Source organism: Blennius ocellaris, assembly GCF_963422515.1.
Source record: "Blennius ocellaris genome assembly, chromosome: 21".
Taxonomy (NCBI): Eukaryota; Metazoa; Chordata; class Actinopteri; order Blenniiformes; family Blenniidae; genus Blennius; species Blennius ocellaris.
Window position 1 is genome coordinate 18,185,102 of NC_137670.1, and position 15,976 is coordinate 18,201,077.

The 15,976-nt window shown below is 42.6% G+C and overlaps 2 protein-coding genes across 3 annotated transcripts in view; both read left to right on the forward strand.

The window, feature by feature from the left end:
• Window positions 1-589: 589 nt before the first annotated feature.
• Window positions 590-15,205, forward strand: zmynd10 (zinc finger, MYND-type containing 10; the record flags this gene model as incomplete). The annotated part of the gene is made up of 13 exons (XM_080517498.1): window positions 590-678; window positions 2,444-2,552; window positions 2,644-2,760; window positions 2,992-3,114; window positions 3,269-3,357; window positions 3,450-3,544; window positions 4,110-4,282; window positions 5,043-5,168; window positions 5,816-5,937; window positions 6,195-6,314; window positions 11,025-11,124; window positions 11,298-11,368; window positions 15,190-15,205. 13 exons carry the CDS (start codon window positions 590-592, stop codon window positions 15,203-15,205), a joined length of 1,350 nt encoding a protein of 449 aa, XP_080373624.1.
• Window positions 10,880-15,976, forward strand: part of dnmbp (dynamin binding protein) — a 47,519-nt gene continuing 42,422 nt past the window's right edge. For both annotated transcript variants that reach the window (XM_080517582.1, XM_080517584.1), the window contains exon 1: window positions 10,880-11,124. The gene's annotated coding sequence lies outside the window, so the exon portion shown is untranslated. The remainder of the gene's footprint in view (window positions 11,125-15,976) is intronic.

The following is a 15,976-nucleotide window of genomic DNA, read 5'->3' on the forward strand; positions in this document are numbered from 1 at the left end:
ATGACTGTGGAGAACCAGGCCTTGAGTTAAACTGATATTTTGCCCCTTCTCATGATTTATGTGTGTCAAAGTTATTTTCCACATACAGTCCAATAGAATCTGGCCAGTCGAGGGTTTTTGTCATCAAACTGTGAAGACATTCTGAAAGTCTACAATTTTAATCTTTTTTTTTAAAATTTATTTGTTTAAGGTCTGAACACTGAAAGTGTAGGAGGACCCTACTGGATTTCTTCAGATTATTTGCCAAGATAAATCGTGTTTCGTGGGGGACTATATTTTTCAGATGGTAAGAGTTGATGCTGTTATTAAAAAAAACCCCAAACATTTAATATTTCTACTGTTGATGCTTCACTAATATTACTTCCATGTTTTCTCAATGCAGTGTAACTTCTTCCAATTGACTGTGGAGAGTATTGCTGCAGTCGCAGGTGTGGATCTGGCGCCCCTCCGCGGCGGTCAAGTCGAACTGCACCCTGCGCACGTGTTTACCAGTCACCAAGACGACCACCCGGTCCAGCTGCGCTCCTGAACGTTAAGGCTGCAGGTGGTTTGTTGTCGTTTTGTCATTTTGTCAGTGGTCGTTACCGACATGGCAGAGTCGTTCATTGTTCCTGCGGAAGCGGAAAGTTTAGTGAAAGTTCTGGAAACTTTCCCCCTGAAGGAGGTGGGATCGGACAGGTGAGTGTTCGTGGAGCTAAAAGGCTAATCTCAGAGGTGTCGTGTTCACAAATCAAGATTCAATTATTTATTTGGAAATATAACTCTTTGCCATAGTTTTTTTTTTTTTTTTTTTTTGAATCCCTGTTTTATCTTCTGCCCTCCTCGTGTGGCTCCCACGATGTTCTTGTTCTAATTCAGTTTAACTTTATTTAAAAGGCGCCAAGTACAACAAACAAGTCATTTCTGGACACTTTAAACAGAGAAAAACACAATTCTGTGCGTTTCTGCCTCCGTTTCTTCACTAATGTTGTTTGTTTGTGAACTTTGTGCTGGTTTCTTCTCTGGTTACTTGATATTCACATCACAGTTTTGGTCCATTCGTGGTTATTTATTGTCTCGTATTTGAATGCGTGAATGAAACTTTATTTCGAACATGATAAATAAAAAAGAAAGAGAAATATTTAAGTTAGTGAAACTATAAAACAACACATCCCACTTGATCCACATTAGTGTGACGAAAAGGAGCAGGAAGAAGTTAAAAAAAACAAAAAACTTAACTCCTACGACTCAAAACACTCGGTGACAAAAGTCCCTCGTAATTTAATTTAACACCACAATTGTACAGAAGCTTATGATAAACTGTGGTACTTTGAATGCAGTATTCTCCATTAAACCAGCAGACCATCACTAAGGTAAACTGCTGTATTTGTCAAGTATCAACCCCTCATCTTATTATCTGGGCCCTTAATCTGTTAATCAAACACACACACACACACACACACACATATATATATTGGTATGATATTTACGCCCACAATAACTTGTCAAAGTCCTGCATTCAACTGAAACTTGCCACTTTGATCATAATATACTTAAAAAAAGTCCCTCAAATTAATATTTAGAAAGTGTAATTTATGATCCAGTAAAAGCAGCAACTGTTCACGAGTCTTCAGCTCGTTCACACTGAGATCTGGTTTCTGAGACCGGATTCACGCGTCCATTTGAGGTGTTTGGTTGCGTCACAGGTAAAGCATGTTTCCTGAAACAGAACTGCTGAAATGGACTTGAATGCATTTTAGAACGTGAGGACAATGTCCTTCAGTGAGTTTCACGCCAACATTGAAGAGTGACAAGAGTCCAAGCTGTACCTGGAGCACCATCGTGTTTGATCGATGGAATAAATTGTTCCTTTTTCTTTTTTTTCTACACTTCCTCCTTCTGTAATATCATAAGAGGCTGATTTCTGCATCAAACACCCATTAACGTTTTGTTGTTAATCTGTTGTTTACATCTTGCATTAAATCCTTGTAGGCTACGTTGGAGTTTCTCTTCAATCAGATGAAACAAAGCTCTGGATTGTGGAGCGTATTAAGAAATGCAGTCACAGAGTTGTTTTGGTTTGTTTGCTCCAGCATGTTCCTGGCCTGCGCTTTTCCTTTTTCCTTTTTTGTTTCACATTTAACATCCTTCTGATGCACTTTTTATTGAGTTACAAATGATTCAAATGAGTTTTAACGTTATTTTCTTCTTAATCGAACATGTTTGAACTCTTGTAGGAGCTTGTTCTTTTGTATTTTCTACTTTATATCCTGTATGGGTTTTCTCCAGTACAAATGTAAATTACTTTATAGACCCTACAGATAAAGCAGAGAGTGTGCCAGGATAGTATTTTGTAATCAATATGTACTTTCACAAGAGTTTAACAATGTTGATGGGTGCAATGAGAGCATCAGCATGTTGATCAGAGGTCTGAACGCCGCTAACAGAGCCTGGCGCTTCACAGGTGGCTCATGCAGCACGAGAACATCCAGAAACTGCTCATGCAGACTAGTCTGAACACATCTGTCAAGCGGGACGACTTCGTCCAGGAGCTCCTGGTGTCCCATGGAAAGGTGACCGTCCCTCCGTAGTGCCAGCCTCATGTTTCAGAAGAGTGACCTCCCCTGTGTTCACCTGGACTGATGGATTCATCCCCATGTACAGATCCCGGTCCTGGTCCATGAGATGATCCTGGTGGAGGTGTGGAAGCAGAAGGTCTTTCCCATCTTATGCCAACTGAAGGACTTTAGTCCAAGAAACCCGTACGTTCTGCACCTGATGGTGAGTACAACACGAGAGGTGCTACATTTATACACAATATTCATTCTTAATACGTTGGGGTTTTTTTAATGTGTTTTTAGATACAGCATGAAGAGACAGTCATGAGTCTGCTTGAATCAGTAATGTTCTTTAAGGTTGGTGGCGACACAAACAGTGCCTGTGTGAGTAGCGGTGCAGTTGAAAAGCCTGATGGGTTTAACGTGTTGAGACGTGTGTGTGTGTCGTGTGCAGGACTCGTGTGAGGCGGCGGACGACTCTCTTGTGGACTTGGTGGATTACTGCCACCGCAAACTCACCGTGCTGGTCGGCAAAGAGGCCGTGACCCACGATGACGCAGACGTTTCCTTTATAGGGGTGAATCTCTGAGATCTGTGCTTATTTTAGTCTAACACTCTGAGAAGAAATGGGGGAAAAAAATCCACATTGTGGATGATAAGGTTGATTTGTGTTGCTCTCGTTGAAGCTTTCATCAACGCCTCTGTAAAGTTTCTCTCTTCTTCCCGTGAAGGAGTTGCAGAGCCGCTACGTCACGACGGAGTTTAGCATCTCCATGAGAGCCTTGCCTGTGCTGCAGTACATCGCGGATCATACCGACAAGTATGTCAGCTATATATATACACATGTACATTGTTGGAGCTGTGCTGCGTCTCGTACTGCACAGTCGACCCGATACTCCCGTCTCCCCTCAGCGTCAGTGTTGTCAACCGCATGCTGTGCACACACAACCTGCCCTGTCTCCTGGTGCAGCTGCTGGACAGCCGTCCTTGGAGTCGCCACGTAGAAGGTACGTCACACTGCTTGTTCTGAAATGTCAACTCGTTTTAGGAACTGCTTGAGATATTTTGTGGGAAACCCATTCACTACATCTTCGGATGTTAAATGAAACGATCTATAGGAGTGAAATATGGTATTATTGGATTTTGTACATTTGTTTGACCTGGGCGTGTGTGTATATATATATAGTTATATATGAAATATTGTGCATTTCTGATGTACTGGGGGACTCAAGGAGCAAACAGGTGTTGACCCTGGAAGGACACAGAGGTTTTTGACCTCCCTGCCGGAGTTTGTCAGGCTCTGCTCGTATTTTGTTATCTGATGATTTGAACTCTGATCTAATATGATTTTGAACTAAAATAAAGAAAGACGGTTGCATCTTAACGGATCTATGGACTCGATTGATTGACGTGAAGCGAAAGGTAAACAATGGCCGCCTACCGAGGCGGCCCAGTATTACACTGGCTGGTATACAGTCACTGATTATTATTATTTTTTTGGGGTGACACAAAATCAGTCCTTTTGCTTGAAGTAACCTTTTCGTCTGTCTTGCTCTTTGTCTCCCCCTGTAGGCCAGCTGCAAAAATTCATTAACCGCAGTTGGCAGAAGATTCCTGCTGAGGACCGGCTGAAGGTCACGATGCACGAGGGTCAGGTCTGGCTCGCGCTCTACAACCTGCTGCTCAGAAGAGACTGCCTGAGCAAGTACCACTTCAACAGCTTCAACAAGGATCAGCTCCTCAAGGTACAAACGGGGTGAAGCGTGTCTGGCTGTGTGCCGGTGTGAGTGTCTCAACGTAAGACGTTGTAGAGAGTGGGTTCACTAAGGATTCGTACCGACGCCCTGTGACACTCACTTAAAAAAAAATGTGTTTTTAAAAAGTCCTCTTCCTACAAACTGGATCCTGATTGGGATCAGTTCAAACAGAATTGTAGATTACTAATGTTTCTCATAATCTCTTTGTAATCTGTCTCCTGTGTTGTTTTTAACGTTTCTTTATTCTTACGAAATGAGGAGCCCTCTTGTGCCACATATACACACAGATAAGCAGGAAAAAAACACAAATATATATGAAAAATAAGTAAATCAATAAATGAATTATAATAAACAAGAAGAAGAATAAAATTAGAATCAAAGCAGTCCGACAAACAGTCAAATCAAGTTCTTATCAAGTGACCTTATGAGTCTTTGTTGACTAACCAAGTGTAAGAAAACAGCCCGATTACCTCAAATCTATCAAGTTGGTTCTTAGTAAAGTAGCTCAACTTCTCGAGGGCAAAGTATAAAGTCCTCCCATCAAGCCATCGTGAAATTCCCCACGGGGACTCTTTCTGCCATGAAGATGAAATAACAGCGTTTCGCTTCCAAACAAACATGAATTAGGGACCTTGTATGTCAAAGCCCAGCGAGGTGAAGGCATCTTCAGTCCCTCGGTATCCTCCTCCTCTAATTAAACAAGCCAGAGAGCCTGTGGTTTCCTTGACCGGCCGCCGTGTCTCTGCAGCTGCAGGGCTTCATGACCGAGGTGCTGATCGATCAGCTGCCTCCCCTCATCCACCTGCAGAGGTTCCTGGCCACGCTGGCCTTCACAGAGCCACAGCCTCCCAGACAGCAGCTCGTCCTGGAGCAGGTAGCGTCTCACTTCAGCTCTTTGATACGGTGGCCCTGAAGTGCAAACCACAACAACAAATCACTAAACACAACAACAAATGAAAAAACACAACACAAATGAAAAAACACAACTGCAAATCAAAAAACACAACACAAGTGAAAAAACACAACACATGAACTTAAACGGAAAAGGTAGGAACCAGTTGGCAGAAAGAGATATCGCTGATTGGACGACGGGACCCTGCCGCTTTATGAACCGGAAGTCATTTCACTCGTGGCGCGTTTGGATTCGAGAGGAGAAAATACCAAGGAACAATGTTTTGTCCAAGCTGCGGGAAAGAGTTGGTGGAGGAGTCACCAAACTTTTGCAGCAGCTGTGGCAAAAGTTTGGTTCCTACCTTTTCCGTTTAAGTTTCTGTGTGGTGTTTTTTCATTTGTGTTGTGTTTTTTCATTTGCAGTTGTGTTTTTTCATTTGTGTTGTGTTTTTTCATTTGCAGTTGTGTTTTTTCATTTGCAGTTGTGTTTTTCAATTTGCAGTTGTGTTTTTCAATTTGTTGTTGTGTTTAGTGATTTGTTGTTGTGGTTTGCACTTCAGGGCCACCGTACTTTGAGCATCTCTATCCCCCTCCCACTGCATTCACCAATGGAAATGTCTTCACTTGTAGATCCCAGAAATACGGAACCACATTCTCACAGAGAACGGTGGGAAGTGGAAGGCGATCGCAAAGCATGAAGTGGAAGGAATGTTCAGCCTGACTGACAGTGACATGAAGCAACAGGTCCTCAGGTGAACGAGGGATCCACTTGTCCCTGGAGGCTAGAAATGTAATGAAGGAACCCTGAGGCCTGAATGTGAAGTTAAACTCCAACAATTTGAGATTCTATTTTGAGATTCCATCACAGATCTTAGTACATTAGACGTTTTGCCTACAGGCATGCGGTTGTTCTCAATAAATCACAGTATACAGGATTTATTTCTACTCGGGAGGAGCTTTCGTTCAGAATCGCCAAAGATGTTTTTGAAACCTTGTTTGTGTGATCCAGGTTGGCTGAAATATACAACTTCGACGTAATGGCGCGTTTCCTCCCAGCGCGGTGCAGCTGCTGTGAGCAGGAAGCCACCAAGAAATGCTCCCGGTGCCAGAGGGTGGTCTACTGCGACAGGTGAGACCACGAGGCCTCCAGCACTATTAAAGTTTGATTTTATTTTAAAACATTTTTAAAATTTCATTTATGCGGACCATGTTTGCAGTCTGGATGTGAAGCATCTTGCACCGTCTGCTTCGGTCCTTACAGACAGTGTCAAGCGAAGCACTGGCCGAAACACAAGTTGAACTGCCGGCGCGAGGAGAAGCTCTGAACCCTCTGGAACCACCGTCCAGTCACAATGCAGCCATTACTTCATTTATTTTGCGCTAATGTTGGGCATGCTTATGCATGATCGTAGTGTTCTGTCCTTTTTATTCAAAGATTTAAATATGTTTTTATTTTTCATGTTCACTGAGTTCAAACGGAGCTTGTTTCACTAAAGACACCAGGAATTGGTCTCTTGTTCTTTTACCTTCATGTTATTGGTTGTTAGACTTCCATTTCAGCTCTCATTTCTTGTTATGCCAATAAAGTTGTTGTCAAAGTGTTTCTTATGTCAATATGATTCAGGAGTTTGACACAGTGGGCATTGAGATGCAGGAAAAATACCTTACATTTTTTGCTCAAAGTTAATGTTTCTTATAGTTGTATTTTTTTTAAAGTAATGTTCCCTGGTGTGGCTTTAATTCTGCATCTGTCTCAGCGTTTGTCTTATATTTATTACACTTTCTTTAAATTTCACACGTTGTTTGTAATGCAGTCCCACAGACCCGCATTGTGACTCACTCCTAGCATTGAGTCCAGTGAGGGGGAAAGTAATGATCATCAATGTGGCGAACTAATGAGATCGTGAGTGTTGCACCAGGTGGGATGTCCCACCGACCCGTCACCTTTAAACAATGGAAAATTACTGGAACGTTAAACAAATCTGGATCACTGTGCAAATTGACATTTAGCAAAAAAAACATCACTCATTTACCATCAACCTTATTGCCCAGGCCAAACCCAGTCACAGCTATTCGCCTACTCAAGCGTACGCTGCGTTTCTCACATCAAAACACAAAAGGGTGATTGTCAGCGGGCAGCGTATTCTCTGCGTACAGAGCATTATGGTGACGCCGGAGCGGCAGCAAGTATGGAGGGACGACAATGGGCCCACATGCTGCCGTTGGTTGAAAGTGTCCAGTGTGAGCGGAGACAAAGCCGACGTTTCATGCGGCCTTACTGATCTGGAGGGTTCCCAGCTGCACTGAGTGACTGTGTGTGTGTGTGTGTGTGTGAATACTTGGCCAAACGTGGCGTCAATGAAGCCCACCAGCGGTCCTACAGTGCCAGGCATTTCACACACACACACACACGTTCACCCACGTTCATTGACTCAGAGTTCCCAGGAAAGTTCCACGTAAAGCAGACGACCGCTCTCAAACACACTGAACTCCTGTGACACAAAGCTTCAGACGTCCTGCAACATGCAGACACACTATTTGAGCCATTATTAGTGAAATCACGACTCTCCAGCAGCAAGTAGAATTTTAATTTCATTTCACGGTTCTAATAAAATCACGAATATTGTGTCGCATTCAGTCTATGTCTGTGTGAACCTGCTTCCATGTGTGTGTTGGTGCCTGCATGTCCTCTCCGGTATCTTTTTCCTTTTTCCGTGTCGAAACCTCGAAGGCAAACACATCCATCTGCCTTTGTTTCCTCCGATTGTTCCTGCACATACAAGACCACATTTGAGGAAGCTGGCGTTACAGTCGACTCAGCAAAAAAAGTGCGTTCAGCACTTCACAACACGTTGGAGAACAAGTTCAAAAAACAAAAGACAACATATATGCTTGTATGAGATAGCTGCAGTTTGCTCGGCCTAAATGAAAGAGTTCCTGTTTGCTGGGTGTCTCCATTCTTAAATATCACATGTTATTATATGAAATCCATGAAGAATAGGGCTTCTAACAGCCTTTAATTTCCTATTAAATCCTCGACACACCTAGTAAATACCTGTGGCTGAACACTGAACCACTTCAAATAAAGAAAAACCGTAAAAAGCAAAAGTTAAAGATGTAGATTCTTCTTTTTTCCTGAAGCTGCAGTGAACTTATTTCTTCGGGTGGAGTGAAGTGGAGTGGACAAGTGCTGACCTGCACAGGAATGAGGTCATGAATTGAGGAAACGTCCATGTTGATTTTTCGTTCAATCCTTTGCCACGAGTGCAGCGTTGCTCTTTCCTCTCACGGATTTCACAAGCAACAGATTAGAGTGGGAGATGATTCATAATGGAGGGTTTTAGTTGCAACATTTGGCTTGTTGCAGGGACATGTTCGCTAATGATCACGTTTACAGGCTTCAGTTTAGATCTTGAGTTACACTTTCAGTGGAGAGTTTTGAAAGCTATGGAATTCAGTGGGTCTTGAGGAGGAAACATGACGTTTTGATGGCTGCGGTGTTGTTTAAACGCACAAAACGTGAATATACTGTATGTAAGGTTAAGGTAATCAGTGAAACATAATAACAACAGAAATACAAGACTGGCTCTTTTTTTCCCCCCAAAATAACATCTGAATTGAGAAAAACAAACAATGAGCATAATGTCAGGACTGGAAACTGAATTCACACATTTTTCATTGTGTTCACATCAAGTTTTGCTGGAGTAGAGAAGTGTGCTCAGCTCTGTACATTCTGGCACTGATAGTAAGGTTGTTGTTGGACCATACTCTGCTGTGGAGCTTGAGGCCTTTCCTATTCCAGCATTGATCTCTGGTTCTAGTGAGAGATTGGCACTAATTATGGACCCAAGGTGCTGGAATTTCTCCGCTGAGTTGAGCTCGTTGATCTGTATGAACATTACATCAAAAATTTTATAAATAAATGAATACATGAAAATAGTTATTTGTTTATGATCAAATCCAGGGCCCGACACGACTTAAATTGGCAAACCTTTGAAATAAGACATACATTAATGTCATTTTTGTGAGGGAAAAAACCTCTTGCTTTTACACTCTTTCACAGTAAATCAAATTGTTTTTCTTAAGGTTTACAAAAACCATTGTTTCCCAAAGCCATTGTGAGATTGATGGATATTTAACTTATTTCCAGTGCAACAATAGACAATGTCCTGCTGGAAAGTAAGTAAAAATGATAATAAAATAAATTTCTGTAGGTTAAAGCATGACATGAATGCAATTTATTTTTTTACCAATGTGTACCGTTTTTATTCAGGTAACTTGAAGACAAAGTTATCCACAACATGAGTTAAACTACTTTTGCTGACAATGAATATACAATACCTTTACAATCAGGGTAAATATATGCAGATTTATCAGTGAAGTCAACAATCTTAAGACGCAGTCATTTTTTTGAAATGCACTTGTTGAATGTTTACATAAAACTTTATCCAGGCTTGTGTTGTTTGACAAAGGTGAAGTCATTTTTAACAATGTCCACAATGGTAATGACCACGCAGTTTTGTAGTCAGTGCTACAGGGTTTACATGTAAATAAGCTGTTATTTTTAATTTTAATAGAGGACATAAGTCAATGCAGGGTCTGCAGAATGTCTGTTCATAGCAAGGGGATTGAATTCTGAACATGACGGGTCTTTCTGTGGAGTCTTCATGTTCTCCCTTCAGTTTGCTTCAGTTATTTAAGTGGTGATTTGTCTGTATCTGGCTGCATGGTGGGACAGTGTTTAACACTGCATGTTGACTGAAATTAATGAACAAACAATGCTGAAAGAGCCGCAAGTAACAAAGAAAATACTTTGCCTTTATTAATTCTAGTTTTGTTTTTTTCCAGTTCTGTATTTGCAGCATGAACCTCGATCAGTTTTGGTATAAACTGTAGAGTGACCAAGTGTTTCCCTACTGCCCCAACACATCTTGTCATATGGATTTTGGAAATTATTAAATATATGTGTCTAGACCCCAAAGATGTAATGTTCATTGAGATATAATCCTGTGAAAGTTTCAGGGAGCCACTGCAGTGGGGCCAAAGAGCCACACCCGGTTCCAGAGCCAGGTTTTCAGAGTCAATCTCTGGAGCAGGGGTGGGAAATCCTGGACCTGGAGGGCCGCAGCCCTGCAGGGTTTCAATGTGTCCTCACTCCTCACATCAACACAGCTGACAGCCATTGTTATCCAGCTTTCTGCAGCGCCTCATCATGAGAATTGTGTGTTTGAGCAGGGAGACATTGAAAACCTGCAGGGCTGCAGCGCTCCAGGACCAGGGTGTCCCACCCCTGCTCGAGAGGGACATAAAAAAACAAACAACGGAGTTAAACAACTTTAAAACAATTATATGAATGCAACATCGATTTCACTTTGGATTTAAATAACAATAATACAATTTAGAAGTGTGCGTTCCGTGTTGCTTTTTTTGAAAGTTAAAGTGGTTTTAGACATTTCTATAAAATTTTTTGTGTGGAATTTTGGTAAAAAAAATTTAAAAAAAAAGTTTTTATTTGTGGTGGAGAAAGTGTTTTGGGTCTTTGTGTTTTCAGACAGGCACGAGCAGGGCCAGCCGCGGGTCTCCTGCGCGAGGAGCGGTGGGAGGGTGTAGCAGCCCGGAGGGAGGGAGGGAGGGAAGGGAAGGGAAGGAGGGAGGCGCCGCGCCGCTCCTCTGTCCAGCCTCATGACAGCTGGGAGCCACAGCGAAGAGCCCCGCCGCGACGCTTCTCCGCCTGTCAGCGTGTTTCCTTGACCTCCGCGGGCAGAATAACGGGACCGAGAGAGGAGAACAAATAAAAGAAAAGCAAACAAGCCCAATGCCTCCGCGTCCTCCTCCGCAGCCCTGGGGCTCGTGAGCTGCTCCCACAAGTTGCGCCAGCGCAGCAGCACCTCAGCGGGCTGCAGGAGTCGGGTAACCCGGACCGAGGCGACGCTCCACAGGTAGGAAAACATTCCAACTCCGAGCTCTTCTATTTATTTATTTATTTTCAGCCCTCGCGCTCGCGGCGGCGCGAACTTAGGAACTGTTAGTGCTCGAGCGCCGCGCGACAAACGCGTAATAACGCACCGACACGCGTTTTTCTTCACGCCTGAGAAACCGGCCGCTTTCCCAGAGCCTCGAGCCCGAGACTCCTCACTTCTACTGGCCGCTGGAGGCTCTGGGACACACGGTCACCTGGCTGCAGTTAGGGCATGATTTAGCCTGGACACACACACACACACACACACACACACACACACACACACACACACACACACACACACACACACACACACACACACACACACACACACACACACACACACACACACACACACACACACACACACACACACACACACACACACACAGCTTCCAGGCTGAACTGCCCAGTGACGTGATGTGAATGAGTGATGGCAGCGAGCAGAAGCGCTGCAGACCCAGTAGCCCCCCCCCCCCCCCCCCCCCCCGCTGTCTGTGTCACCTGTGCCCGCTGCTGTCAGTTGCTCCCAGCGACTGGACCCCCAGTACAAGTCCAGTTTCCATCCCGTCAGAAGACACACGACGTGGCTTCAGGACTCACTTGAATTTAACACGAGAACATTTTGAGCTTTTCTTGTGTGTGTGTGTGTGTGTGTGTGTGTGTGTGTGTGTGTGTGTGTGTGTGTGTGTGTGTGTGTGTGTGTGTGTGTGTGTGTGTTGACAAAATATTGGTAACTCCCCTTATTAATGTAAACAGATTGACACTTTCAGAGAGGAAAAGTTGGGGATCATGTAATGAGGTTGATTTAAAAACTCCCTTTATTGTCATTTCTCTGCTATCAGGATTGCATTTAAGTATTCTCAATCCAGTTCAAGCAATTCCATAACAATAGACCCTCACCTAATAAAACTCCTCTTAAAATGCTGTTGTGTGTGTGTATATACACATACATACATATATATGAATACTTCATTGTAATTGTGAACATAAACAAACCTTATAATGGAGAGAAAGCGACGTACTTGAACTGTCAACTGCGAGTTACTAAACTGTCTTTTGAAACAATCCTCATCATAAATACTTAATTCCTGCTGGCTCTTCTTTTAGATTATGATAAAATCTGCATTCCGCAGTTAGTTTAGTGTTTCGCATTCTGAAGTCACATCACTGACTTCGTCGTGTTGAAGTGATGCGGTGTTAACTCTTCAGTATTGGACCTGTAGTAACCAACACGCTGGTAAAACTGACATTCCTCATTCATTCTGGAGATAAAGTTCTCAATTATAGTGCAGTGAAGTATATAATCTTGCCTGCTGTGCCGATGATTATAGTTTAGAGTATCGTTTATCAAAACAGCCGGATCGCTTGAAAATCTCCACCTGACTGACGTCTGTTCTGTTCCCTCTCGTGTTTCGTATTTTAATACGTGACAATCGGAGGTTAGTTATTTGAACTAAATCCTGCACTGGGGTTGTTTGGATTGCGATGAACCGTAGTCGTTTACGCTTTGCAATTCAGTTTTAATGGCAGAGCCGACGTATCCCGTCCTGATAGGGCTGTGTTTTATTGTGTGTCAGTGATTCATTTCCAAAGAAACTCTTTTATTTTCCTAATGTTACACAGCGCTGCAGTGAAATACAGTTGAATTTCAACTGACACCCTCAACAATAACCAGGACTGTGAAAGAAACAACCATTCAAATGTGTTTCATTTTTAACCTTTATTTAACCAGGAAAAACCTCCTTGAGATTGAAAATCTCCTTTTCAAGAGTCCAAGACAGGCAATTGTACACATTAAACATATTAGAACATATCAGTACATTGAGCAACACAGAATCAAGGAAACACATTTTTAAGACATGCACGTTTGCTTTTTTAGTTCCAACTAAAATGACACTCTGAAATGAGGAAAAAACCAATGATTGTGTCTCCGAGTTCATAAAGACCATCCAACATGAATACACTGCAACCGCGAGTCATTTCCACCACAGGCTGTACAGTTTATTTTTATTTTTAATTTAGTAGATTGTGTTCAGTGTTTAGTTTTACTGTCTGTCCTGCTGTTGCACGTTGATCAGATCTGAACTGCACGTTTCATGTTTGAGTGTGTAAAGCAACGGATGACCTCGCTGTTTCTCACAACATCAGACACTCGATGTGTTGCTTTGTAGTTTTAGTCATCAGATTCGTCGTCACGTTTGTTATCGTCTTCTCTTCTGCTCCGGTGTGTTTATGAACAGGAGGTTTACTTCACTTTTATACTTGTTGTTTAAAGGAGCGTTTCTATGAAGATGTTTGAGGAATAAATCAATAGATTAAACGTTGCTGTTAATTCTTCATTTCATATCTTTAAACCCAATCACACTCAGTTTGTCTGGATATGAGCACTTTACGGTTTCCTCCCTGTGTTTGTTAGAAGTTTTCTAAAACTCACCTTTCTCTGTCTGCAGGAATCAAATGCATTGTGTGAATGTACAAGTCACTAACTTGCCAATCCTTGTATATTATGGGCTGTGCATTATTTTTGACACAACAATTGTCGTGTTTAATGCCTGGTAAAGATTTTATAAATGGACACGAACATCTGACACGTCCAATTAATAATTAAACGCTGGCAGCAGGATCCTGTAACGGGGAAACGTGAGACGTCTTGTGTCGGTTGGCGTCTGTTACGAGTCGCACCAACGCTGTAAAATAGCTGTGCAAATAAATGAAGGGAATGGAAGGTGTGCACACGGCTTAATGGAGCTTCTACCTTTTGGTTTGGTTGTTGATTCAAACGTGTCTCCACTCTGCAGCATGCACGGTAAAATGGTAAATAGAATCACTTGTGAAACAGAAGCTGCTGGGGAAGAAGTGAACCATGCACCTTACATATATTTAGATATTCTAAATAGAGTGGATTGAGGAAGTCACTCTGCTGGTTGATATTATTTTTACTGTGATGACTGACCTAACACACTTTTTTAAGACGTTATTGGATTTTGCAGAACCTCCAGTGTGTCACTGGCGAGGTGAAAGGAAGCTGAATCGGTATCATCGTTGTCACATTCTGGAATCCACTTATTGGTCTGATATTGAACTGGAAAATCTCAGATGAAATCGCGGCTGCGATTGTATTGTTTTTTGCGATTCTTGCTGAATCGTTGATAAAAGTCATCGTCCAGCACTCCAGAATTTATTTACTGGATTTTGATGTGCGTTTTGTGTGCGTGCTCCCATTTTCACCAAAATCCCCTCCAGACTGACGGCAATTCTTTAGTCTTTTTTGCAAATACGGTTTGCAGAATCATTAACAAAAGTCATTTCACACACTACTCCCCAGATTTCTGCACCATGTGATGTACTTTGTTAGCAGCGCCGCGAGACTGGTTGTGCACCGACAATTCAGTCGAATTAAATGATGAAGATTTAAACAAACGACAAAAACGAGTGACGCGGATAGTCGACTTTGCGTCTTCCTTCTTAAAGAGACAGGAGTTATACTTTGGTGTCATCATGTCGGTGGACTGCACATCATTAGACAAGTAAACAGCATTTGTCTTATTTGAACTATGAAAGAGAGTTTATTTGTTAGAAATGGTCTTACTTTGATTAAAATGTATTATAAAAGGCTTTATTTTTGACAGAAGCTTCTCTACTGTCTCTGCAATCGCTGCTACAAAGAGACTTATGTAATGTTTTTTTGGATGGACAGTTTCTTTTCCCCATGTCCTCGACCAAACCATTACTTGCATGTTTTTTTTTCCGATTTTATAGCCCAATGAGCTATATTTAGTCCTTTAATCAATATTTCTTTCATCCCATTGTAGTTCTTTCCATTGGGAGACCAGCTATTTTTACAATCTCCCATCACTCACATTGTTGCACCATTATGCCAAACTCATTTCAACTTATGAATGCAGACCAGATTTTGCCGCATTTGTTCTCTCATTCTGCTGGAATTCGGAATAACACATAATAATATTGTATTGCAGAGGATTTTTTTTCTTTTTTTTTGGTTGCATATTTCACCCTGTGTGAATTGCTCCCGTGTCTGCAGGCCTGTCAGGATGTGATTCCTGGGGGAACACGCTCGTTATGTAACGCCTCATATGCAACCTATTAGGGGCCGAGCCGTGCTTTTAAGGGTGCGGCATATCCTCGGACACCTCCGGGGTCCTCTCGGGGAAAACCCTCTTCGCAGTCCAAACAGATCTCCGTCGCCTTGACGACGCAGGCTCGGCCCTCTCAGCTCAGACCTCCGAGCTGTGGAAATGTTTATGCAAAAGCGTGTGTGTGTGTGTGTGTGTGTGTGTGTGTGTGTGTGTGTGTGTGTGTGTGTGTGTGTGTGTGTGTGTGTGTGTGTGTGTGTGTGTCATACAGGCCATTGATGCTGAACACGTGCTGGCTTGACAAAATGAAATGCAGAGGGCGTTGTGGACTGGAAGGGAGCATGAAAGGAGAAGTGGAGACGTAATGAAGTCTGACGAATGACGACCTGGTCGGTGGCCAAACTGCGGAGATGCTGGAAAATGAAGCGACTGAATGAAAATGTGAAGAGGGAGGCGGATTTTGTTCTCGGGATGAGCCAAACGCGAGTGTTTCCAGTCCTTCACAGGAACCCACCCAGGGTTTTCCCCTAAACTCAACACTTGAAATGTTCCTGTAACTTTCCTCTCGCCTGCTGCAAACATTTGAACACCATTGAAAGTATTTTAATACAAAAGCACCAAAGTCACACATTTTTATTCATCTACTCCAAGTGCAGCAGGGCTAAGGTTAGGAGGAGGCTGGTGTCTAATAACAGTCATTCTGTTTTTTGCTTCTGGAAGAAAGTTTGCTTTCAG